The sequence below is a fragment of the Lethenteron reissneri genome, chromosome 43, assembly GCF_015708825.2.
Source record: "Lethenteron reissneri isolate LAM-NWPU_2019-01 chromosome 43, ASM1570882v1, whole genome shotgun sequence".
Taxonomy (NCBI): Eukaryota; Metazoa; Chordata; class Hyperoartia; order Petromyzontiformes; family Petromyzontidae; genus Lethenteron; species Lethenteron reissneri.
In genome coordinates, this window is record NC_083821.1 from 10,737,762 (window position 1) to 10,764,770 (window position 27,009).

The window sequence follows — 27,009 nt, forward strand, 5'->3', positions numbered from 1 at the left end:
GGGCACACTGTGGAAGCATCTTCCACCCTATTCGCGGTTTGCCCAAAGGCAGATTCCTCCGGGGGGTGGAATTATTGGAATATTCAGCGTGCCTCCATGGCAGCGGGGTTGTGAGCAGGGATGGTTTTAATCTCAGATCGCGAAAACGCAATAGAGGTTGTTGGGTTAGCTCGCGGTAAATATAAATGCGTCGTTAAACCCGACACAGCCGACTAGTAAGGTTTGTCACGTAAACAAAACGTGCCACTTCGTTACGAGCACAGCGCACCGGTGTGTTGAGGAGTAAACCCACAACATCTACAATTCGAGGTGTGTGCACGGTGCCACAGCTGTGTTCTATTCGCTCCAACTTTCAACAGCCACATCTGTAACACCGAGGCGTAAAAATCGGTTGGATATGCCTCACAGACCGTGAGGGCGAGTTATGTTAGCGAGCACCTAGTAAGGTGGACAGCACGCGAGGGGAGTGGCAGGGCAAGCACGATAACACAGGCCTTGCAGCCTTTATAAACTGAATGATGATGTTCACCACACTGCACTGGGTGCTCATGTTAGACCGCGTTGACCTGGGGGGGTGCGCAATCCTGGTTCAGGTGGAAACGGTTCCATTGGTGATGTCAGCGACCCAGCAATCACACTCACGACGGCAGCAGAGTGTGCGGACCACTGCAGCAAAACCTCTCACACGTGCAATTCAGCACTTAGAGAACGATTTCAACTATAAACTATAGCCATTTTTCAGAAGCGACCTGGCCACAAATTATGCCTCAACGAAGTGGCTCATCACGAGGAAATGCAAAGCAGCAAATACTATAAATGCATGTCGATTCTAAATGTGGAGGGAAAGACCAGAGGACCCGGACAACAAATCCACGGAACCACGGGGAGAACATGCAAAGTCCAAATATACAGGCGTCGGGGGTCGGGATCAAACCCACGACCTCCTGAATACCAGGTGAGGTAGTTAACATCTCGCCACAACGGCGCCCATGCTGCATCAAACTGAGACTTTCCAACATCAATAAATCAAGTTAGGTCACCATGTCTCCATGCTCATGAGCATTGGGGGGTGGTGCTCATCTCTGTTGGTGGCCCTGGGGCCAGAAGGGGAAATTCCACATTCCTATAGCGGGTGCCAGCATCCCCAAACGATGGTCATTTCCGACGAAGCGCAGAGGGACGCAGCGCTGAGTTAAAACGCAAACAGGATTTGAACGCAGAATCTTCTCATTGTGAGTCAATTAACCTACCCACATTGCCTTCCGTAGGTAAATACATATACAACCGTTCACGGTCCAGCAATGCCCTGATCCGTCTGGCTCCTTGCACGTGAACTGACCTCGTCGCTCCACCACCACGACGACCATCCCCTCGGGGTGACCTCTCTCCCTCTATCGGGTGCCATTTCATCACCAGCCTCTTCCTCGGAGATGCTGCTTCCTGCCCTTGCTGCTTAACGGTCAATGGTGATGTCCCCGGGTGACGTACGCTCTCTGATCCTCGCGTTGCACAAATCTAAGCATGCGCCTCCTCCGTGTTTTATGCACTTTGTAAACGTTAACCCCCTCTTATTGTACTTTTATTTCATGTTTCCCATCCTTGTCCCCCAGTAGGTAATACACACTTCACAAACCGCGGTGGCGAGGTGTATAACTACCTCGCCTGGTATACAGGAGGTCGTGGGTTCGATCCCGACCCTGATGCCTGTTACATGTTTGGAGTTTGCGTGTTTTCCCGGCGGTTCGCGTGGAGTTTTCTTCGGGTCCTCCGGTTTTTCTCTCCACATTTAGAAACGTGCGTTTAGAGTATTTAGCTGCTATACATTTCCATGTGATAAGCCACTTCGTTGAGCTATCATTTGTGGCCAGGCCGCTTCTGAAAAAAGAGCTGTATAGGTCACCTGGTAAAATAAAAAATAAAATACGGATTTTTCATTATCAAGTCGAGTTCTCCAAAAGCAACACCGATCTCACTATTGCTTTCATAATGTTCATCCAAATCCTCCGTCGGTAACGACCCGGGGTTACGACCCACACCGGTGGCCCCTGCGAACGTTGCACACAGCTCGCGTAGCTTTTCTCGCATTCACCTTGAGCCTGACCGCAAGTTCATTTCCCACACCGGCCTTTCCCTCCGCAACACTGAGGCCCAGCACTCTCCCCGCTGCAAGCTGCCTGCGCCCATTGCGGGGTTGCAGCCAGGAAAGCAGATCCCACCAGGCCTCCCTCCGCGCCTGCCAACTCCAAACCGGCATCTTTGTTTTCGTTTTCCCTCTACCCAGAGGGAACGCCGCCCCCGCCGCCGTTGTGCTAGGAGCACAATTCTCAAACCGTGGAGCGCGGGAGACGGCTCCGCGATCGCGAGCACCCGAACCCGGTAGCACATTTGGAAAATAACACAAAAAATACTCCGTTGAAATGCCCAGGAGAGCCCTGGCTCCGCCGCTTGTTGCCGAGACTGTTTAGTCTGATTTGTTGATATCAAGTCAAAACACTGACGACGTACAAACACGGCCGAGCATGGCGCTGACGTTCAGCCGATGTAAAGTTAGACTTTGATTTCAAAACAAAACATCAAACGGTTCCATTCCTCTATTTAAACTTTTATTTATTTTGTTTCGCCAGGTAAGGCCCCACCGAGCTATGTAGCTCTTTTTCAGAAGCGACCTGGCCACAGAAGATATCTCAAATGAGATGGAAATTTATAGCAGCCAAACACTCTAAACACGTTGATTCTAAATGTGGAGGGAATAACCGGATGACCCGGACAAAAAAATCCGCACGACCACGGGGAAAACATGCAAACTTCAAATATACAGGCGGCTGGGTCGGTATCAAACCCACGCCCTCCTGTATACCAGGCGAGGTAGTCAATATCTCGCCACCACGATTGTTCACGAGATTGTTCACGAGGTGAACAATCGTTCCAAGTTATTCACTGCTCCAACAGCACCTCCGGCGGTGTTGTTCGAGGGCGATCCACACACGAGTCCTACGGACTTGGTTACCACGTTTCACAGGTAGTTACAACCAGCATCACCAGGCAGTTGTCGATTCGTCATTAATTGGTTGGCTGTGTCGGGTGGATGACGAGCATTTATCCAATCCCCCCAAAAAAATATATATATATATATATTTTGCATCGTGACATTGGTCGCAAAAGCTCTGCGTGTGAAAATGATGTAAATGGACTTCTGCTGGCGTCGACGGCAGCGGTAGCCCCACTGGGAGTCGGTAAATGTTCTGCAGGCAAGGCATTTTTATCAGGGCCCCGCATCGCCACACAAAGACCGCCGCAAAACCCCAACGGTTTCACTTCCCTGCGCGTGCTCGGTTAGTCCTCTCTGTCCAGCGTTACGCACGTTTCCCACGGTTCCTACGCAAACATCGACTCTCTTTGGCAACAACAGGGACTGCACATCTCATCAGATCGGTGGCTCGCCAAAGTATATATGCGGATATATTTATCTAGCAGGTGGCGCAGTGGTTAGCGCAGCGGCTAGTACAGCGTGCTACGAACGCAGAGACCTCGGTTCGATTCCCGGCTCACATCAGTGACGAGTGAAATCGCAACCGGCTGGTTCTGGGCCCCCAGACAGCCCTGGCGTACAACCCAGTCACATGTCTACGAGATGAGAGACGATTGCCGTCTGGCCGTGTCTCCCTCTCAATCGTATTTTATTCGAACAATAAAAAAAATCATGCGAATTCAACACCCACCCCAATGTTGCCCACCGCCCACTCTTAAATCCTCCCCCCCTCCCCCCTGGTGTCCCACGCACCACCCATCTGGCTCCCATTACGCTGGATGACAGCAGGGGGCCCCTCCGCCGGGGTGCCTACTCTTACCGAAAACAGCAACATTCGCGGTGCGGAGGCGGGAGCCGTTTCTCACGGCACCGTGGCCTCCCTCTCGTCCGCACAGACACGGCAGCCCGAGTGGGCGCGCGCTCGCAGGCAACACGCGCCGCTTGCCTGCTTGCTGGAGTCTGTGTTGGGTGAATCTCTCGGTGTTTGGTGAATCTGTGGGTCTGTCTTGGGTGAATCTCTGAGTCCGTGTGAGTGCAATCTCTGTGTTGAGTGAATCTCTGGGTCCATGTTGAATGAATATTTGAGTTCGTGTTGAGTGAATCTCTGTGTTGAGTGAATCTATGGGTCCATATTTAGTGAATCGCTGGGTCCATGTTGAGTGAATCTCTGGGTCCATGTTTAGTGAATATTTGAGTTCGTGTTGAGTGAATCTCTGTGTTGAGTGAATCTATGGGTCCATGTTTAGTGAATCGCTGGGTGCATGTTGAGTGAATATTTGGGTTGGCGTTGAGTGAATCTCTGTGTTGAGTGAATCTATGGGTCCATGTTTAGTGAATCTCTGGGCCCATTTTGAGTGAATATTTGAGTTCGTGTTGAGTGAATCGCTGGGTCCGTGTTGAGTGAATCTCTGGGTCCTTGTTGAGTGATTATTTGAGTTCGTGTTGAGTGAATCTCTGTGTCTGTGTTGAGTGAATATTTGGGTACGTGTTGAGTAAATCTCCGAGTCTGTGTTGAATTAATCTGTGGATCTGTATTGAGTGAATATTTAGGTTCGTGTTGAGTGAATCTCAACACGAGGAACCACAGGCAAGCTGGAAGGCTGCCAGGCTTTGAGCCAGCACCAAAACTATTGCTCTGGTGTCCTGTATCTATGCAGATGTTTTCAGCCAATGAGCGCGTGTTTATTACCCACGTGACAGGGCACCGGACCACCCGGAGAAAACCCACGACACATGCAAGGGGGGCAACACTCTATCCCGTACAGAGAAGACAGATTATATCAGTCCACACCCTGCTGAACTGCATCCTGCTGGGGGGCCGGGATATTGCAACCTCGATGTCCATGGGATGGGAGCAGAAGTCGCAACCGGGTACCCGATACCCGATACCCGTACCCTACCCGATACCCGGCTACCCGTACCCGGCTGGGTACGGGTAGCCGTTTGCGATCCTGGTGCGGCCGGGTACGGGTACGGGTAGGCCGTGAGTCACTGGTGAATAACCGTTTGTCACTCATTTCGGGTAGGGTACGGGTACCCATTTGCGACCCTGGTGCGGCCGGGTACGGGTAAGGAATCAAAACCCGTTTGCGACCTCTGGATGGGAGTCTCCGCACGGAGTTCAGCAACAACACTCAATGCTGATCAGTGCAGCGGGCAGAAGATTCTCCCTTTAAACGAACCAACTGCAAATGTGTGCCCTGCCATAGCACTGCACAGACAACACAGAGGGCAATAAGTCAATGGGAGGGTTGTGATATATTTAAAAGGGTTGAGTCAAGGTATTTGTTTTCTATCATTGTTATTGCCATCCCGTCTCGTGATAGGGCGTGTTGACTTAGTGATGGCAGTTTCCTGAGATTGTATTTGGCACCAACTTGTAAGGTGGCCCAAAATAATTCCCCCAAAGCAACACAATATCATCTCACGGCACGGGAAATCCTGTCAAACCATGATTTGAAAAGTGAAAGAGTGCGTGCTTTAGTGCACATTACTGATACCCCCCAAGGAACCCGTGTACACGAACTGCTAAACTATTTGTATTGTATCAGGCAAGGCCCACTGAACTGTGTAGCTGTTTTCCAGAAGCGACCTGGCCACAAACGATAGCTCAACGAAGTGGCTTGTCGCGTGGAAATGTACAACGCACGTTGATCCTCAAAGAGGAGGAAAAAACCGGGGGACCCGGAGCATAATCAACGCGACCTCCGGGAGAACACGCAAACTCCAAATATACAGCAGGCGTCAGGACCGGGATCGATCCCACAACCTCCTATATACCAGGCGAGCTAGTAAACACCTCACCGCAAAGACGTAGATTCCCACTGAGCCTCAGAGGACCATGGAGGCAAGTTTCATTAGCGTGAGCGTACTCGCGAATGGGAGCACGGTACGTGCGGGGGATGGTATGACTGGAACCACACTTGGATACCTTTGACCGCCCTGAGCCATAGCAGGAAATTCCACATTCTCACAGCAGGGGCAAGACTATCTGTAAGATGACCATCGCTTATTTCCCACAGAGGACTCTGTCTAATTTATCTTGGCAATGCATAAACACATTTGAAAAGTAATCTATTTCGTTGTAGTTTGAATCACATCAGATTAAGGATAATTATATAAAGTATAATAAATATATTACACCCCTTATATACCCAGGAGAGCTTCAGGTTTGAAGATTATTTTTGAGGAGGGGTCGTGGATTGGGATGTTTGGTCAATACCATTAAAACCAAATTTGGCACGTGGGACAAAACTGCAATGCCTAGAGAACACCAACATCTCCAGGGAGGAACACTCAAGCGCTGCACAGACAAATTCTAGAATACAGATCTCTGCCACCATCTCCTAGCCACCTCACAGCCCAAGCCCACAGCACCTGTTATTCCCAGGCAGCCTTCCATCCAATGTACTAACCAGGCTCAAGTTTGCTTAGCTTTAGAAATCTGACATGAATGGGTACATTCGTGTTGGCTTTGCTGTATACAAACGCAAATAAATCCAGTAGATTATGTTCAATTTTTTCGAATGATGTTCGTTTGTTTTAGTGGCAGTAAGCTTCAAGCAACGCGTCAACTCGTATCGATGAAACACTTCGATAGTGCAGCTTGTTGCTGGCCACCTCACGTTTAGAGCCTTTTGTGCCCGGTGCTGAGCAACTGTTAAAAAAATAACTAAATCTGAGCTTCAGTCAAACATTTGGGAATTCCGTGAGAAACTATGAGGTCAAAGTAATGTAATCACGAAGTAAAAAAAATACAACGCGGCGAGATTAATCAAAGCCTTTTGCCAAGGCCACGGCTTAATTACCGGCGCTTGCAAGTGGCCTCTAGTGGCTCTTCCCCAATGTGACCAAATCATCCATCAAGGCCAAACGCAGAGGAAGTTCACTCGCTGGCTCCAAGGTTCTCAATAGGTTTTAACCGCTTTTGTAGCCCCGACCACAACTCGGCTTTCCACGCTACGTTTCCCTGGTTCTCCCAGGAAATCTTCCTCTCGTTGAGGAGGCTGTCCGGAGAAATCGTTTAAAGTCCCGACGACCTAAGCGATACCAAGACGTAGCCCCACCTCAAGATGACGGACGACCTTTGATCACTTGTGTAATAACAAAATACCGCTCAATAACGTTACACCACTTTGCTGCGGCTCTCCCTGTATTGCGAGAGAGTCTTCTTCCCCTGATAGGCCCCCCCGGTTTTTTTGCACCTCATACACGTGGCAACTCTTACCTCACCACCTTCCCTTAAGTTGGCCGATGTGTCCCTCAGTAGCGTTCCAAATTCGTGAAACAATTTTGCACCTTTGCTACGAAGGCATTAATTGTCACAGCAGGATGTTAGATAAATATACAGCACACTAACATTTCCAGGCATGGGGCCAATCTGAAATAGCTCTATTATGGCCGCGAATCCCATTGGGACAGGCCGGTGTCCTTGTGTTAACATACACGTCTCACTCGACCTGGTTCAGATTATCCACACGTGTGGTCGTGGGCGCTGGAATTAGCCTTCTCCGGCGGCTTAGAACTACAAAAATTAGGTACGGTAATAAATTCTGTTTTTAAAAGGTTTTAAGGTTTTATTTGAAACGTAATATAACCCCCGCTCAAGGCCAAATCAAAACATTGTGCAAAACAAATCTATAAAAATGACGAGAAAACCCATCGTAACATAAAAGTAGTGCAGACTGGAAAACCATCATTTTGAAAGAAACATATAAAATGTGCATTAAAAGCTCTGGCTTTGAGCATCTGTGATAAAGAGCTTTATTGCTCATTGGATTTCTCCAGTGTCAATACAGATTCTGATTCTGAGTCAGATTTAGTTTTCAAATGGGACAACTGTGGTCAAGGTTCGAATCTGCTACTTCGTCGAGGTAACAACATTAGCACTGCAGGGCCCGCCGTTCTACGCGAGTTTAATTTGTTATATTGTTTTTTCTCGTTTCCCTCCCATGTGTTTTTTTCCCCAGCTGTCTCAGGTCGTGAGACAGACGACCCCACGCGGACCTCTCACCACAGCAGTGCAGCCCTTCGTATAAAAGAGAGCGCCTCACAGAAGCGGATATCACAGAGCTACCTCCGAGGTCCCTTGCAGTGACCTCTGGTCCACAAAGAAAGAATATTTCCTAACGGGCTCTTGCCACATGTTTGTCGCGTGGCATCGAACTGGCATGTTCCATTCTCAGAGCTGGAATTTACACCACACTGTGTGCAGAAACAAATCTAATCCGAAAGGATTATTCCGTGGGCAGTCATTGGTGAAACAGGCTGAGACCATGGACTTCCCTGCATTGGCTTCCCGTTGCGGAATGAGTACATTACGAGGTCGCACTCCTTACACACAAAGTGTTCGTCACAAGTGAACCACAACACCTTGCTGATCTCGTCCAGGAGCATAAACCATCACGCGAACTCTGGTCATCCTCGCAGCGGCTTCTGGCTGGCCATCGAACAAAGATGGTCACCGCATCGCGCGCTTTCAGATGCACTTCTGCGGCCGTCTGGAACGCTCTTCCTTCCGATATGAGAAAGCCACTGGAGCGATGCACATTTAAATAATCTAGATCGAAAACTAATTTCTTTTAAACTGCTCATTGTGTTTACTTTATTTTCCTTGCCCCCACACCTCTGATTAGCACGGTTGATTACATTCAGTGGGAAGTAAGTTCAACATACACACGCACAGACATTCTTGAGAACGCGGTTTATAATTCACAGGCGACTTGCCGGAACTCAAACCCAGCTCGGCGCTCTGACCTCTGAGCCACCCGGCCACTTTCTCCACAGTTGCTTAAACAATACAGACGTTGTGTATTATTACAATATACGCTTTGTGTAGTAGCAGTAGTGGTAGCATCACCATCGTCTTATGTCTCCACGATGCAGAGAGCCCACCACACGAGTCATGCAATGAGAGGAATGCGGCATCGCGGGGTCGGCCCATGGGAGCCATCGAGACTCAATGAGGCATTCGCGGGGCAGAGATTTCAGCGTCGCGATGCGGCGTTCGCGCAGCCCGGCGGGTGACGCCTCTGCTCCTCGTCATCCCAGGGGGGGTGGGGGGGTTAGCCGGCCACGGGATAACGCGTTGAGAATTTCCCCTCCTCTGGAGCGCTCGCCGCGCACGACTGTCTGTCGGCGGAATCAAGTCGACTCCTGAAGATGCCCCGCGGGGCGCCGAATTAAACTGTGGTCACGGAGTTCGTAGGAGTGGAAGTGCGCAAAACCCAACAAAGACAAAGATCCCCCGTGTAGCCTTAACAGACTGTAGGGGGAAGTGCTATTAGCGAGCACCTATAAAGGCCGGTACGGAACACGAGGGGTGGGTGGCCAGCACCACGCCCAACCGCATTTGTCTCCCTAGTGGCGATGTTTACACATTGCACAGGTACTCATTTGAGGCTGAGTCGACTTAGGGGAGGCCCAGGACCGGTTAAAATAATCATCACTGGGTGTTGGCCGTGAGCGGGAATCGAACCCGGGTCGCCAGGTTGATAGCGCAGCGTGCTAACCGCTGCACTACCGCTCCCCATTCAGCACAGACACACACACGCACGCACGCACCGCAATACAATGCGGTGCGTACTCACGGAGCGTCGAAACGCAACCACATCTCACGACTCGCTGTACGGAAGCAGCGGGCGTGTGTTTGTGTTGCACAGCGATTGCAGCCAGTCGAAGGGCAGAGCGGGGGGGGGAACGAGAGGCTTTTGTGTCCGGATTTCAACCAGGGGGCTGGGAATCAAGGGCACGGGGCACGGATGGCGGGGGGAGAAGGGAGGTCGAGGCAATGAGGGAAGCAGAAGAAAATGAGCCAACGCCCATTGAGAGTAGATTTGTCAGGGAACCTAAACAAATAGCCGTGGTCGCTGGAGCACAGAGCGCACGGAGGGGAGAGAGACGAGAAGAGAGAAGTGGGAGAGCACTCAGAAGGTGGTAGAGTGAGATGAGAGGGAGTGGTAAGACAGGGGTTGAGTCCACGGAGATCGTGATGACAGTGAGGGCAACCTTGACATGAACCCCAGCATGGATTGGGAGCTAGTGCTTGGACTGGAGTGCTGGGGGCTGTGGTTCCCTCTTGTCGGTGTGGATGTGGAGTCTGGAAGATTCGTTTCGGGTTACCTGGAGTGTGGAGGCAAGGGATTTGGGAAGGCCGGAGACGGGAGCGGTGCAATAACCGAGCCGGGATGCGATGAACGCGTGGATGTGACCCTCATCCATCCACATCCACACATGTCTACAACAAAAGTCCCCCATAAAGCCATAAACAGACAGTTGGGGCAAGTGCTGTTAGTGAGCATCTATGAAGACCACCGTGGCATACAAGGGGCTGGGTGGTCAACACAATGCCCAGCTGCCTTTGTCTCCCTAGCGGAAATGTTTACACACCGCACCAGGTACTCATTTGAGGCTGAGTCGACCTATGGGAGGAGGCCCAGGAACCGGTTCTGATGATCGTCACTGGGTGTTGCCCGTGAGCTCAAATCGAAACCGGGTCGCCGGGTCCGTAGCGCAGCGCGCAAACCCCGACACTAAAAGCCCCAGCTTATATTTGAATCGACGACACACACACGCACGCACCTGGCACGATTCCCCGCGGTAGCTGCTGGGACAGAAGCACTGCTCCACGGGGGCTGCGTCGGGCTCCACGCGCACGCGCCCCACGTGCAGCACGTAGGCCGGGCCGCTGCTCGCGGAGCCGGAGGAGTCGTAGACGGAGCCGGCGTGCGAGCGCAAGGCGGCCGTGACGTGCGGGTACGACGGGGGAACCCCGAGCGCGCGCACGTGCAGCTCCTGCAGCCCGGCCAGCACCAGCACGAGCTCCTCGCGCGTCACCCCGCGGCTCCCGCTGCTGCTGTGCACGAAGTTCCCCTGGGAACGGTGGGCGGGAGGGGTCGGCATGCAAGCAGGAACGGCAATCACACGATTGGCCGGCATCAACAATTGCCCAAGTTTTGCGGTCCTCTCAATATGAAGGCGTTGTCGGCCAATGAATGAGTGTTTACGTGTGGAAGAAAACCGGAGCACCTGGATACAACCCAGTGGTGCGAGGGAGAACCACTCTATCCCATACAAACGGAGCTGGTGGAGTCAACATTTTTGCTACTACCGCCGTCTCCTGGCGAGCCAGGGTACAGCTCCTCCTCGACCGCCCACACGAAGGGAGTTGCGCAACATTTGTGCTGCAATCCACCAACTCCTCGCCTCCACAGCGCTGGATTACGGGACAAATGCATCACCGCCGCCACCACCGCCCGAAGATCTTATGTTTCGCCACGGTGCCACCTTGCTGGATGTGTTGTGGCGAGTCACGGCAGCTACACGTGAAGCCGTGCCAAACCGGGGATCCAGTATCCCAATGAGTGGTCAGTGCTTATGCTGTGACAGATGGAGCCTAAGAGTTGTGCCTCTGTGAAACAATTGATGATCTTTCAAAAAAACCCACTTGCTGCACTACAACACGACCAGCAAACTGTACAGGTGGGTGTGGAATGCGTCTAACGACTCCATCTCTGTGCGATCCGCTAACCCCCACCGAAGTGACTCGATTACACGTAGCTGTGCGTCACAACGTTCGGTACAGGCTAAACCGTGCACCCAGGATAAAGAGAGATGGCGATCCTTTATTTACTTTCTATTTAGTAGCACAATTAATGAATTACGTATTTGTTACCAAGCTGTGAGGAGGTGCTTGCACCGGACTATGTTGCCCGCTACTCCAGAGTCGCAAGTTCAAATCCCGGTTCGGGGTTTTTCGCACAGCGCATCATCACCATCATCCCATTTTCACATGATGAGCCACTTCGTTGAGCTATAATTTGTGGCCTGGTCGCTTCTGAAAAAGAGCTACATAGCTCAGTGGGCCTCACGTGGTAAAACAAAAATTTTAAAAAATATCTAGTTAAAAATCTATAAACAGGTACCACTTTGTCAGAATTCGACAGGGGCTGCCATATGGAGAGACTGGCTCGCGCACAACGAGACTGGAGAATTCCCAAAGATGGCTCTAGGCCACCCACAGACACGAGCCTCGCAGGCAGACGCTTTGACGCCCTCGCTCGCCAGCGTGTTTAGTGGAGTGACGACGGCTGACGCCGAGAGTCGGTGGTGTTCACCTCCACGAGCTGCACGTTGCCCTCGCTGGTCTGGTCTGGCCCAGGCCTCTCCTGCCCCATGTGCAGCAGCGTGAGGCCATTGCCCTGTAGGGGATGGTAGGGGGGACGGGGGGCGTGGGACGAGCGTAGAACACAGCAGCCAGCGTTAGGGGGGAGGGAGGCGCCTGGTGCCGCACACGCGCGCACCGACGCGCGGATGCGAGCGTGGTCGGGGGGCAGGCGCAGACAAACCAACACACACGCACACAGAGTCCAGCTTCAAAAATGTGATTTTATCATCGAGAGTTGATGTTCACGACATGGGGCATCGGCCATATGATTCAGTGGCAATTGGACAAGGCAATTTGACAGGCAACGCCAGGCCTTACGGGAAAAAGACAAAGATACCCCCTATAGCCTGAATAGACTGTTGGGGCAAGTCCTGTTAGCAAGCACCGAAGAAGGTCGCCACAGTACACGAGGCAGTGATTTATTAACCGAACATGGGCATGCATCATGGCTCTCACCGATAGGAGCAGTAGAGGGCGATGATCATGTGATATTGCGCTGGGCACCTCCACGGGGCCCTCCCAGCTCATCTGATAGCTCAGGGTGGCTCCATACCAGTGGACCTGCAACACACAAACAAACATATGCACACATTCGTATGTAGACAAAAATACCCCGTGTAGCCTTAACGGACTGGTGGGGGCAACTGCTGTGAGCGATCACCTCTGAAGGCCGGCACGGCACACGAGGGCGTGGGTGGCTAGCACCTTTGTCTCCCCAGTAACGATGTTTACACACTGCAACAGGTACTAATTTGAGGCTGAGTCGACCTAGGGGAGGCCCAGGACCGGTTCAAATAATCATCACTGGGTGTTGGCCGTGAGCGGGAATCGAACCTCGGGTTGCTGGGTTCGTAGCGCAGCGCGCTAACCACTACACTTCCACATACACATGCATACATACATGCACATGTACAGACACACTCTAATGTGCACACGCATGCAAAGACAAAGATCCCCCATATACCCTTAACAGACTGTTGGGGCAAGTGCTTGCAACAACAACCGCCATTCGCCACTAAGTGGCGGAGACGTCACCACGACACTTGTGCCAGGCCAAGTGCACCTTGAGGCCACATGAAGTGTCGAACGCCCGCTGGCAGGAGGTCACGGGGCAGACCCAGCAGGTCTCACACACACACACACACGCGTGTACCTTGTCACCCAGATAGGAGGCAGGAGCCGCCCAGTAGACCTCGTTAAGCGGGGACTCCGGCTCCCAATCCCGCACGGTCGCACGGTTCCTGTGCCGGTCAAGGTGGGCGAAGATTGGACCCTGTCGGCCCCCAACCAATCTCCAACCAGCCATCTCCATCACCTACACACACACAAATGGGTGCAGACAATCTCAAACACCCATCTCCATCACCTTCACACACAAAAACAAAGATCCCCTGTATAGCCTTAACAGACTGTTGGGGCAAATTCTGTTAGCGAGCACCTATAAAGGCCGGCACGGTACACCAGGGAGTGGTGCCAACACCACGCCCGACCACCTTTGTCTCCCCAGTGGCTACGTTTTTACACAGTGAAAAAGGTACTTATTTGAGACTGAGTCGACCTAGTGGAAGCCCAGGACCAGTTCAGATAATCGTCACTGGTGTTGGCCCTGAGCGGGAATCGAACTCTGGTGGCCGGGATGCGTAGAGCAGCGTGCTAACCACTACACTATTGCTTCCCACATAAACACAGGTACAACCAATCTCCAACCAGCCATGTCTAACTCCTTCACGCGCAGAGGCAATGCCAATCTCCATCACCCAGACACACACGAGCATAGACAACCTCAAACCAGCGTTCTCCATCACCTACACACACACACACACAGAGGAGCACGTGGACATCGTGCCTCACTCAATAACGATCCAACCATCTCCATCATCTTCATACCAATACAGCACATGGACAGATGGACTTAATTGATAACTGCAGAGATACACACACTACCGTGACATTGACACAAGAGCACATTCAACAAACATCTTGCAAAATCCACAGCAACACAGGGACACATGGGCACACAAGCACACTCAATAGCAATACTAATGCCCTTAATTTATCAAAAAAAAACTCACTGGATCTCAAGACCCTTTTTCAAGGGTGGACCTGCACTGGAATGGTTGGCCAATCCCATTCACGAGTGGCGTTTTTGAGAAGAAACCATAATATCCAGAGAAAACCCACACTCACGAGGGGGTTGACACTCAGCGCTCGTACACTTGGGCAAGGTCACACTGGCCGACTAAACAACCACACGGCCATCTCAACAACAACAGCAGCCAATCCACACGAATCGTCACCATCATCACTGTTGTTGTCACAGGCCAATAATGTCAGGGTCATCCCAAGCCCAACCGGGACGGCAAGAGCCGCGAGCACCGCGGAGGTTTTTATTTATTTATTTATATTACCGGTTCCCAGCGCCGGACGGAACTCTGGCACTGGTCGGTGACGCCAAAACAGAAGCAGCTGGTGCAGCCCTTGGGGTTTGCGGCACTCAGGGAGAAGGTGCCGGCCCGGCACCGCTCGCACCGTCCGCCCTCCACGTTCTCCTGCGAGCCGGCACACAGACGTCACCGGGGGTGAGGTGGCCGCCGGCAGGGGGTGGGGCTCCAACACAGTGGCCGTGAAGGTGCTGCTCCTCTACCGTGAACTCCCAGCTGTCGTGTGGGTGTGCGTCTATCGCTCTTGCGGGGAGCGGTAGTGTCGTGGGTAGTGCGGTGCGCAACGGACCCGGCCCCCCGAGTTCGATTCCCGCTCACGGCCAACACCAGTGATGGTTATCTGCATCTGTGCTGAGCCTCCTCCACTAGGTCGACTCGGCCTCAGATGAGCACATGGTGCAGGGTGTAAGCATTGCCACCATGGGCGTGGTGCTGGCCACCACTCCTTGTGTGCCAGTGCTGGCTTTCATAGGTGCTCGCTAACAGCACTTGCTCCTGCCGTCTGTTAAGGCTATACAGTGGATCTTTGTCTTTGTATCACAATTATTTTTATAATTTTACTTGTTTACCCAGGAAATTATCATCGAGTCTCAAGGCACGTTTTCTGGAGGGTCCTGCCAAGTATTGGGCGACGTTGCCGTGTGTAATCCCAGCTGAGCAATTTTCCGATTTTTTTTTTCAGCAACGGGACGTTCGGCCAATACCAGTTGCAATGTATGTGTTTTTGTTGGTACGATATGCAACTGAAGAACGCAGAGGAAATTCCATGCGAAACAGTGGGAGAACACAGAAACTCCACACAGAAAGGCTCCCCGAGCCAAAAATGAAACCGAGGCGCTTCCTGCTGCGAGGCGCGAGCGTTACCACCGTGTGCCATTCCGCCCCGTAATGATGACACTGGACTGCAGGGGGGGGCGGCGCGGGGGGCTGGTGGAGGGGGGCCGGGTGTGGGTGTGGGGGCTGCACCTTGCACAGACACTGCCCGGTAAAGGGGTCACACTGGGCTTCAGTGATCCCGGCCAGTTCGCAGTTGCAGGGCAAGCAGTCCGGGTACTGGAAAAATCCGGGCAGGCACTGGTCGCACTGCCGCCCAGACACGTTGGCCTTGCACCTGCGCGGCAGAGAGGGCACGGGAACACGGCGTCACGGCAAACCCCACATTAGCGTCAGCCTTACAGCTGTAGGCGACGTAAGATGGTGCTGTTAGGGAGCACCCATTAATGTCGATGCGAAGCATGAGGGCATGCTGTGGCAAAAACCATATTCGTCCGACTGCCTGTCTTCCCAGTATGTATGTTGAACGTCTTTTGAATCGTACGTAGCCAACTGTACTATTCAGAGGTCGGGGGGGGGAAGGAAAACAAACTAAACACAAGAAGCAGTTCTAAAGAAATGAGTTTTCAATCTAGGTGATTTAAAAGTGCATAGCTCCAGTGGCTTCGTAATATCGGAAGAGTGTTCCAGATGACCACAGCAGCACATCTGAGAGCGCACGATGTGGTGACCATCTTTGGTCGATGGTCAGCCAAAAGGCAGTGTTATTGATTAATGCATTGGGTTTCTTCACAATTGTAATGTTCCAAGTTAAAATCGCGGTCAGGAGTTCATGTGATGGGTGACCGCAGTTGGCAGTTGGCAGTACCCACAAAGACAATACCACTGCACCAGGTATACATTTTATGCCGAGGCAACCTAAGTGAGGGACAGGCGAATTTTAAAAATACAAATTGCCACTGGGGATTTGTGTTATCAGGAACTGGGCGCAGGATGTTTTGTGGGGGACCCTACGGCACTGGCACCCCGCATGGGGCATCTACAGGGCGTACGGCGATTGCGCACGCTCAGATTCTTCTGCACAGGATCGTGACAAGAATTGTTTTGACCCTTTCTGGCAATAGAACAGCAGGTGTTAAGATGTCCAAACACCAAATAGAAGCCTTTTACACTGAATCAAGTCTGCATTAACCACACACTGTACTTGTGAACGTGCAAACAAAACATGCTCTGATAACAGATGCATTGTATTTCAAACCGATTGGCCTACACCAGAGACAGCCTTCTTTATGGCCTCGTCTCACCAGTGTCAGACCACGGAACACTAAAAGTCGAACAGCACAAAGACAATGGCACACGTATCAGGGCATTGAGAGCTCAGGGTGAGCGGCTCGTGATGGCACGTGTGGCTGGGCCTAACCCGTTGGTTTTCACGATGGTTGCGGCTTTCCACGTTTCTTGGGTTTCTCCTCTCAGTTTCTTGGGTTTATTTGTACGTTTCTTGAGTTTCTCTCCGTTTCTTGGGTTCATTACGACGTTTCTTGGATTTCTCCTAAGTTTCTTGGGTTTATTTCTACGTTTCTTCGGTTTCTTTCTACGTTTTTTGGGTTTATCCTCAAGTTTATTGGCTTTCTCATCTCAATTTCTTGCGTTTCTATCTGGGTTCTTTGGGTTTCTCCTAATTTTATTGGGCTTCTCCTATCAGTTTCTTGTTTTTTAGAACCTTCTTGGGTTTCTTTCTACGTTTCTTGGGTTTATCCTCTCAGTTTCTGGGGTTTCTTTTCTACGTTTCTTGAGTTTCTCTCCTCAATTTCTTGAGTTTCTATCTGGGTTCTTTGGGTTTCTCCTTAATTTATTGGGCTTCTATCAGTTTCGTGGGTTTTTTTAGAACCTTCTTGGGTTTCTTTCTACGTTTCTTGGGTTTATCCTCTCAGTTTCTTGGGCTTCTCATCAGTTTCGTTTCTACGTTTCTTAGTTTCCCCCCACCCACCCCTCGACAATTTCTCACCGGCACTGCCCGGTCTGCGAGTCGCAGCTGGCGGGCTGCGGGTTGAGCGTCCCCTCGCCGGCGCAGGCGCACTCCTCGCAGCCGACGAGTGGGTGGCAGCCGAAGCTGAGCGGCTCGCACTGCGTGCACTCGGGCAGCAGTGTGCGCTGCGGGCAGATGCAGCCGCCCGTCGACTCATCGCACAGCCGCCCGCCGCACTCGCACGCTGTGCACGGCAGACAGAGACAAAGATCCCACCCCTGTGAAGCCTCAACAGACTGTTTGGGGGGCAAGAAGCAGCAGCTGTGAAGGCCGGCACGGCACACGAGGGGGGTGGGTGGCCAGCACCACGCCCGGCCGCCTTTGTCTCCCCAGCGGCGATGTTTATGACACACCGCACCTAGGTACTCGTTTGAGACCGAGTCGACCTAGGGGAGGCCCAGGATCGGTTTAGATAATCGGCACAGGTGTTGGCCGTGAGCGGGAATTGAACTCGGGTCTCCGGGTTCGTAGCGCGGCAAACACACGCACGGTTAGACACGGTGTGGCAATTATTTACGACCGTGGTTCTCAACATTCTTGTTGGCTACTGCACCCCCCCTTGTTGAATTTTGTTTCAACCGAGTAACCCCCCACCACCCCCTTGCCTGACCCAACATGGTTCTGAGAAATCAACGTATGAATGACGTCAAATTTTTAGCAATTGTCCATTTTTTGGCTAGTGAACTGCAATGGATAAAAACAAAGTCAACGGACGCTCCGCACTGAGTGACACAATTTGTTCATGTCTTGACTTAAAGCTTTCGTGACTGCAGGAATTCATATTCTTTGGGTCTTTCGGTAAAACTGCTGAGGCAGGAAAAAATATAAATATTTTTCCTGCCTCAGCAGCTGTCCCGCTATATTTTTCACCTGATGGCGATTGCTTGTGTTGCGATCGAAACGTCATGATATTGTTATAATTGTATTAATTGTATAATTTTTCTATCTACGTAGCTTTACCGAAAAACCCAGAGAATATTAATTTGTTCATGCTCGCCGGTTACTCTTGGAAGCCCGCATTGTTTACGATCAATACGTTTAGAAAGGTATTTTATATCGTTATACGTTACCATGGGGATTGAAATTATATCGTAGTAATTATATATTGGCAGATTCATACAACATGATTATTCACCAGTGACTCTCATGCAAAATAAAATTAACAGACTTATACATAACCTCATGTACCCTCAGGGGTCCGCGTACCTCCCAGCTGAGAACCACTGCTTTATGATAACGCTAATCTTTCAATTTCCTGTCACATTAGAATCAGAATATGTATTTATACCAGTAGGAATCTGATGAGCTATGGAGCTCTATTTCCATGATGTCCAGTAGAGGCACGGGGTCAGGACGTTATAACAACAAACAATGCAAAAACACGATCGGGGTGCAAAGTATAGAAAAGATAAGCCAATCACTAAAATATAAAAATATTTTATTTGACCAAATGAAGCCCACTGAGCTACTGGCTTCATCACACATTGCTGGCCGTTTACAAATGAGTACAATGGTCACCCTATATCGGTTTAAAATGTTCTGTCATTTAATTGCAATTGTCCTGTGGACAGTCTAAATAATAATCGCTCGCCGAGCCGACTAGCGCTACAGAGAATTGATCATTTAACGTCGATTTATGTTTGTGCACGTGTTTCAGTTTCTCGATTAACTACCCAGTTGTTTATGCTGTGATTTCTGTTCGCTTCAAAACTGGACTCTATTTGACTTGTTTTGCTTTCATCATTTTGGTGAGCTCGGTCACCCTTTGCAAATCTAATTCTCGTCTCTCGAGATTCTTGCCTGGTTCAACAAAATCAACTTGAACACAGACGCAAACACACATACGTGAACGAGTCTATACAAATACAGCCCTTAATCTGAATGTCTCAACAACCTCTAGGATACTTTCCGACAAGGTATAAAGCTGAAATTTGGTACATAGGTAGCTTTTAGGACACAAACAACCGGACACATCGGAAAATCCGAGATTAAAAATTTTAAGGTCTAGATTTTAAGTGCCCCATAAACATGTTTGTGCGTAGTGTCATTCAAAAACCGCTAAAAATATAAGTTTGTAGTTTTTTTCGTTCATAGAGAATTAAACAGTAAAATAAAATGAATACATGAACCATTGTTCTATCTTTTATTGTTTTTAGATATTTCGGATTCAAGCGGTTTTGAACGAAAAAAAAACGCATTTTATATCATGTTCAAATCTGAATAATTCGAAAACGGCAAAACATAGCAGCTTCCCCTCATAAAGGTGGAGGAAGTAGTGGAGGAGGTGGTGGAGGGTGAAGGTCTGGGAGGGTGGAGGAGGGTAGGGGGATACTCACGACGGCAGTGTGGGAAGCCGTAGTGCCCCGTGGCGCATCGCGTGCACTGCCGGCCGATCACGTTGGCCCGGCAGCGGCACTGCCCGCCGTGTGGCTCGCAGTCGGGGCCCAGCGAGCCGGCGCCGTGGCACTCGCACGGCCGCGCGCCGCCGTTGTGGAAGGCGGAGAGGGAGGCGGACGCGTCGCGGCAGAAGGGCGGCGATGCCGCGGGGCTGCACGCCGCGGCCAGGCACATGAGGTGGGGGGTGGGAGGACGGGGTGAGGGTGAGACCGATCTGTAGGACCGCGCAACAGCGCATTCCCGAATTGACAGAAGTTGATTATGTTGAACGGGGGAGCACTGGTGGCGAGATGTTAACTCCCTCGCCTGGCATGCAGGAGGTCGTGGGTTTGTTCTCGACCCCGAGTTTACATGTTCTCCCTGTGGTCGCGTGGATTTTTCTCCGGGTCCTCCCGGTTTTTTCCTCCACGTTCAGAAATATGCGTTTATCGTATTTGGCTGCAATACATTTCCACGTGATGTGCCATTTCCTTGAGCTATGTCATTTGTGGCAAGGTCGCTTCTAAAAAAAGAGCTATATAGCTCAAGTGGGCCTTACCTGTTAAAATAAAAATAGATAGTTTCATAGTTTGTTCATGTGCATGTTGCTGCTGCTGGTGGTGTTTTTATTGAACGTGCAAGGTGATGGCTTACTCGACGTGAAAGCTGTTTCCTCCGCAGAGCGAGATGAAGTCGGCGGACTTGTCGGTGGGCTCGGGGGATAACATGGTGGGGTCAAACGAGTCCTCCGGCACCGCGAGCACATACTCCTGGGAGAGGCGGCGCGCACAAACACAGCCCACGTCAGGGACCACCAACGCGCCGGGGTGGTGTCTTTACAGAAGCTCACCACCACCATCATTATCATCATCACGATTACATTCAATTGCATTTTAATTCCTGAACCTGGAGAGGGCTGGATCCACGTGAACTGTTTTGGCCATCATCCCACCACTTTGTAGTCGAATGATGGTCATTGTCACTATGTATGTTGGGGGAGCGGTAGCGTAGGGGTTAGTTCGCTGCGCTACGAAACCCAGGGACCCGCTCACGGCGAACACCAGTGAGGAATATCTGAACTGGTCCTGGGCCTCCCCTAGGTCGACTCAAATGAGTACCTGGTGCGGTGTGTAAACATCGTCCACTGGGGAGACAAAGGCGGTCGGGCGTAGGTGCTGGCCACCCACCCCCTCGTGTGTCGTGCCGGCCTTCATAGGTGCCCACTAAGTCCGTTAAGGCTATACAGGGGATCTTGATCTTGTATTTATGTTGAACTTCATTTGCACCATACATAGCCAACCATGCTAATTGGAGGTGCGGGGGAACAACAACAAACTCAACACAAAAAGCAGTTCTAAAGAAATGAGTTTTCAATCTAGATGTAACAGTGTACTGCAACTCCAGTGTGGCTGATCCGCACACAGCCACGCCACTACTCGCACTGCTCTTGCGGGATTCCCGGATATCACCGGAACATCACAGAAGCAGCGTGGAACAAGCTCCACATATGAACAGTTCACCTCCACTGCCAGCCCCGTGGCGGGGAGTCAAGAATTCCATAGGTTTATGGCAGGGGTCAGCCTCTCCATAAAATGACCACTGCATATTTCCTACAAACTAGAAGTTATTTTTATCTACCCAGGCAGGATAGATAGGCCTGAGTCAACCCCCTCAACAGAGTCAATCTTGATTTGAAGCTTTCGTGATTTTAGAATCCATACTCTTCGGTTCTTTCGGTAAAGTCACGTAACAGAGATTTGAATTCACTGCCTTGCAACTGTAAAGCTCTCCAACGGCAATGCCACCCAACCAGATTCCACACACAACCAGCGGAGAGAAAGCAATAGAGATGAACGTGGCTACGCATTTAAAGCTATCACTTTAAATGCCAGAGAGGACACGTTTGGTCTCGACCACAATTGCAGGCGTCGACGGGCTTTGGACACCGCACACGGACATCAAGACATACGCATGCTTTCACTGCCCTCCTGCATGGCCCTTTCACCTGCGGTGGGATGAACCTTGTGAAGGCAAAACCTGTCTATCATATTCAACCTCATGGTCTCTCTCCTAACCCTTATAGGCACGGTTCTTAAACTGGCAACCCCCGGGGGTCAGTCGGAGAGGTCCATACCAAGCTGTGGCCCCACTGAGACGCAAGGATTGTGACATACGATATGAGACATCTGTAGACGAGAGATTAAAGAGATGAAAGCGAGGTGACACCCGGAGGCATTATTAGCTATCACACGTGTACACAGGTTACGATAACACGATGCCCCACACGACGCCATCACGTGACGCGTGGCACCACGCGGCCCTCCGGCGCACGCGGCGTTTGCAATGCCCCCCCTCCCCCCCCCTCGTGGACCAGAGGCGATGACTGCGTGGCAATGCCGTGCAAGTTCCTCCGTGACCGCGCGTCGCGATGCTCGCGGAGGCTGCTGACCAGCCAAAGGGAGCGGCCGTGCGGCACGATGACGGTGGCGACGACGTGCAGAGACGTCACGTCCAGCCCCAGCCAGCCGTCGGCCTCCACCGCCCCGCGGCAGCCCCGGCCGTGCACGCAAGCAGAAGCGTTGAGCTGCCCTGCAAGCACGGAGCACGCACGCCGCACCACCACTGTCAGCAATGCCAGCGTCTCATCAGCATCACGCTCTCTCGCTGCCAACCCATCGTGTCTTTGTCCCTCTGCTAGAGCTGCTATCATGGTCGTTAGAACAGCCACTCGCTCATCGTTGATCCGTCTCCGCCCTGTCTCTCCAAAGCCTAATATCGTGGTCCCTTTCACCTTACGGCACGACTCGTGCCAGCACACGCTCATTTTACCATGGGACTCACCGGCCAATATACGCCGGCGGGTCCCATGGCAATGCCCACTGGGCTATACAGCTCTTTGTCAGAAGTGACCTGGCCACAAACGAAGTGGCTTACCACGTGGAAATTTAGAGCAGCCAAATGCTCAAAAAGCACGCCGATTCTAAATGTGGAGGGAAAAACTGGAGGGCTCGGAGAAAAATCCACATGACCATGGGGAGAGAGAGACACGCAAACTCCAAATATACAGCAGGCATCACGGTCGGGATGGAACCCACAACCTCCTGTACACCAGGTGAGGTAATTAACATCTCGCCACCGTGGCGTGTTGCATGTGGTGGGGGTGGATGGGTAGAGGGGGGGGGAAAGGAGGGGGGGGAACAGACCATGCCACGAGAGCCCGGCGTCCAGGTGGATGTCGGTGCGGAAGGACGGGTGCAGGGGCTGGTGGAAGTGCACCACGAACACGTAGCGCCCCACAGCCGGCACGGCCAGACGCACGCTCGCTCGCACCTGCAGATAAAAACAAGGATCCCCCGTGTAACCTGATCAGACTGTAGGGGCAGGTGGGTGTTAGCGAGCAGCTACGAAAGCCGGCTCGGCACGGGAGATGGATGGGTGGCCAGCACCACGCCCGGCCGCCTTTGTTTCCCAAGTGGTGAGGTTTACGCTCCACATTGGGTACGCATTTGAGGCTGAGTCGACCTAGGGGGAGGCCCAGGACCGGCTCAGGTAATCGTCACCGATGTTGGCCGTGAGCGGGAATCGAACCCGGGTGGCCAGGTTCGTAGCGCAGCGCGCTAACTGTTACACTGCCTGCCGGCAGGCAGTCCTAAAGTTGTTTTATTGTCATTAACGTTGCTTCTGAATCGCGGGTGCACGTCCGTGGGCGAAATAATGGAGCCGGTGAATTTTCATTTCCGTGGGCTATCCCTTTTCTTGCGCGTGGCAACGTTCAGGGGCTAAATGGCAATGTCGAGTTCTGCTGCTGCTGCTGGCCACGAGAGGGCTTCAGCAGAGAGAGAGAGTTTGCATCTTCTTGGTTCTTTCGGTAAAGTCACGTAGAAGGGAAGTAATAAAATAATAAAAATAAAACATAATAAAAACGTCGTGAGAATTATTTTATTATGTTTTATTTTTATTATTTTATTACTTCCGTTCTAAGTGACTTTACCAAAAGAACCAAGAAGATGAATCCCTGCAGTCACGAAAGCTTTAAATCGAAAGAGTTTGCATCGTTGTGCTTTTCCTCCTCGTCCGCGGAAGGAGCCCACACCACCGTGGTGTGCCGTGGGCTGCGTCCTCCTCTCCCTGCTGGCGCTTTCCACGTGCCGCGCTCACCTCCTCGCCATGCAGGTGGATGAGTGGTGGCGCTCCCTGGGCGCTGGAAGGCCTCTGCTGCCTGTCGTCGGTGGGGACCGGGCCGCCCCCCTCGGAGCGCACCGAGCCCGCCGGCTGAGAGAACGTGGAGTCGATGCAGCGAGCGCTGAGATGCACGCGCACACAAAAGACAAAGATTTCCCCCCCCCCCCGGTGTAGCCTTAATAGACTGTTGGGACAAGTGCTGTTAAGCGAGTAGCAGCACCTATGAAGGCCGACACGGCACACGAGGGGGTGGATGGCCAGCAACACGCCTGGCCACCTTTGTCTCCCCAGTGGCAATGTTTACACACCGCACCAGGTACTCATCTTTGAGGCTGAGTCGACCTAGGGGAGACCCAGGACCAGTTCAGATACTCGTCACTGGTGTTGGCCGTGAGAGGGAATCGAACTCGAATCGCCAGGTTCGTAGCGAAGTGCGCTAACCGCTACACTCCAGCTACCCACACGTACACACTTCCGCACTCAGAACCTGATTGTGGGGAATGAGAGTGGCGGTGCGATGGCGAGGGTGCGAGCGTCTACCTCTGGCTGGGATGAGTACCGTGCGTGCTCACACAGTGCACGAGTGACTCCACCAGCTCCATGCTGAAGTCCTTGTACGGGACAGCATATATCTTGTGCTGCAGCAAGGAGAAAAATAAACAACAATGCATCAACCATCTATAAGCGAGACACAACCCAAAACAAGCATGTGTTGTTTTATTCAGTAGTGGACCGAGGCCGTGTATCAGGAGCTGCCCAACGCGATATTTGAACCTCAGTGGCGAGTGAGAAAAATGCTTTTATAGCGCTAAAAAAATATAGCTTCCACGTGTGCCAACATGGCGGCCTCCAGTGATGTCACTGGGCCCCGCCTCCAGTGACGTCACTGGGCCACGCCTCCACGCTCCGAGTGGCGTGCTCTAAGGCAGTGATTCTTAACCTGGGGGTGCGAGACATTGGCAAATTTGTTTTCAAAAAATTAATTATCGAAACACAAATTAAGCACGGGCACGTGAGTACAACTACTTTGTTTCATCAAACCTATGTATTTATTAAGATTATTTAAAAAATGCAACGATTGAGAATCCAATGGGGTGCAAGGCTGCAGTAAAGGTGAAGAGTCCACTGCTCTAGAGCAGCGGCTCCCAACCGGTGGTTGTCAGTGAGGCTACTACAGGGGGGTCCCGTGGATACAAAATAATAACATCCTCGCCAAGGAAAGGGACAATTTCGAACGGCTAGTAGTAGCGCGTGGCGGTCTGATACATGTTTGGAGGCTGAAAAGGGGTCCGCACACTCAAAGAAAGGTTGTGGGAAGCGCTGCTCTGGAGCTCCCTCCGAGCGCAGGCCTTTCCCACACCAGCAGCGGCGTCGACAAACAATTGAACGGCCGCGAAAGTATCTGAGATGGATATCTGGGATCAGTAGACGAGAGCGGGTCAGACACGAAGAGACGGGGAAGAAGTCAAGGGTGGCGGTGTCCATCTCCAGACAGGCTGAAAGGACGTCCACTCGAGATGTCTAGGAGCATGTGGAGTAAGAGGAAGAAGAAGAGAGGACAACCGAACGGGAAGATAGGCGACAAACGTGGAAGCGCCGGAGCGGAGACTAACGCCAAGAGAGAGAGGGTGGCTCGGGGTGGACAGAGATCGTAAGGATCGCGGAGTGGATGTGGAGGTCGGGCCCAGGATGGGGACGAGTGGAGATTCCCACACCGGGTGGGAAAAATACGAGGGGGAGGAGGCATGCAATGGGAGGGCGAGCGAGAGGCACCGCGGCCGCGAGGGGTGAGACTGACGAGGAGGAGGCGGTGCAGGCCCTGGCCGCTGACGACGACGTCGGCGCGGCTGGCGAGCGAGAAGACGGCGACGCGGCCACGAGCGTCCACCGCCACGGCCCGGCAAAGGAAGCTGCTCCGGCACGAACACGCGCACAACAACCACGCAGCGGCGGTGATGTCACTTCGGCGCTTGTGCCAGGCCCGGCGCACTTTTCAGGGCACGTGAAGTGTCGACGGCTCGCTGGCAGGAGGTCGCGCGTCACAGACCCAGGTGCCATGGGTCGACTGATTGAGATGACCGGTAGATGCACCACCTGTGCCCCCTACTGTGCCAACTTGCAGTGTTTTAGCCACCCAGCGCTCCGCTCGTTGTTGTGAGCGTCGCTCCTCTGCCCTGCATTGTTGCTGGAGGGCCACTTCCTCCAACTGCACAGTAGTAACATTAACGAGCCTCCTCCATAGAGGCCGATCTTGACACTAGTCATTGAGCAAGTCCGCTCCGCTCCACACCCTCCTGTACAACATCAGTCCATCCCTTCTCTAGCCAATGCCACGCCAATTTAGCTCCGTCTATCTGGCCAAACAGAGGTTACCTGGGCGTGCAGTGGCTGCGCATGCGGGTTACATGACCCAGCCAACGCAGCTTCGCAAATAATCCAGTCTGGTTAATCCCACGATGAATCACAGGCAGGCCAGCATGAATGTTTTAAAGTGGCGCAGATCTACATTTAAAGAGGTCCACATATTACGCAAGCAGATAAAAGATAGAGCCTAACTGTGACCGAGAAGACTTAGAGCTCTGTAAGGAGTGAAAGGCCAGGCAGTTTTTTACAGAGCAGTATGCAGCTAACGAAACGATAATGCTGCTTGAATGATTCGAAGTGAAACCTCTGCTGCCAAATTGGAGCAGGTCATGAGCACACTTATCAAGCAGCTACGAAGGCCAACACTGCACATGAGGGTGGTGGGGCTAGCACCATGTCCTCCGCTGTCTTTGGCTACCCCCATTCGTGATGTTTACACACCACATCAGGTCATTATTTAAGGCTGAGTTGACCTAGGGAAGGCCCAGGGCCGGTTCAGATATTCCAAAGAGGGTTGCCAGCTGTCCGCGTCTGACCTTGCCTGGGTTTGAGCCACGTGGGGGCCAAACATTATAATTTATTTTTATTCGACCAGGTAAGGCTCACAGAGCTATCTGGTCACTGAGCTATCTGGCCACGAAGTGGTGGC

General features: G+C 52.0%; 1 protein-coding gene across 1 annotated transcript in view; it reads right to left on the reverse strand.

The window, feature by feature from the left end:
- Window positions 1–27,009, reverse strand: part of LOC133353272 (laminin subunit alpha-5-like) — a 214,122-nt gene that overhangs the window by 90,579 nt on the left and 96,534 nt on the right. Inside the window, 14 exon segments of the mRNA XM_061569380.1 lie at window positions 10,610–10,900; window positions 12,145–12,228; window positions 12,651–12,755; window positions 13,348–13,509; window positions 14,603–14,743; window positions 15,602–15,746; window positions 17,418–17,622; window positions 19,775–19,986; window positions 20,469–20,584; window positions 22,264–22,403; window positions 23,018–23,144; window positions 23,973–24,117; window positions 24,537–24,634; window positions 25,795–25,906. Coding sequence (XP_061425364.1) covers window positions 10,610–10,900; window positions 12,145–12,228; window positions 12,651–12,755; window positions 13,348–13,509; window positions 14,603–14,743; window positions 15,602–15,746; window positions 17,418–17,622; window positions 19,775–19,986; window positions 20,469–20,584; window positions 22,264–22,403; window positions 23,018–23,144; window positions 23,973–24,117; window positions 24,537–24,634; window positions 25,795–25,906 — 2,083 coding nt within the window.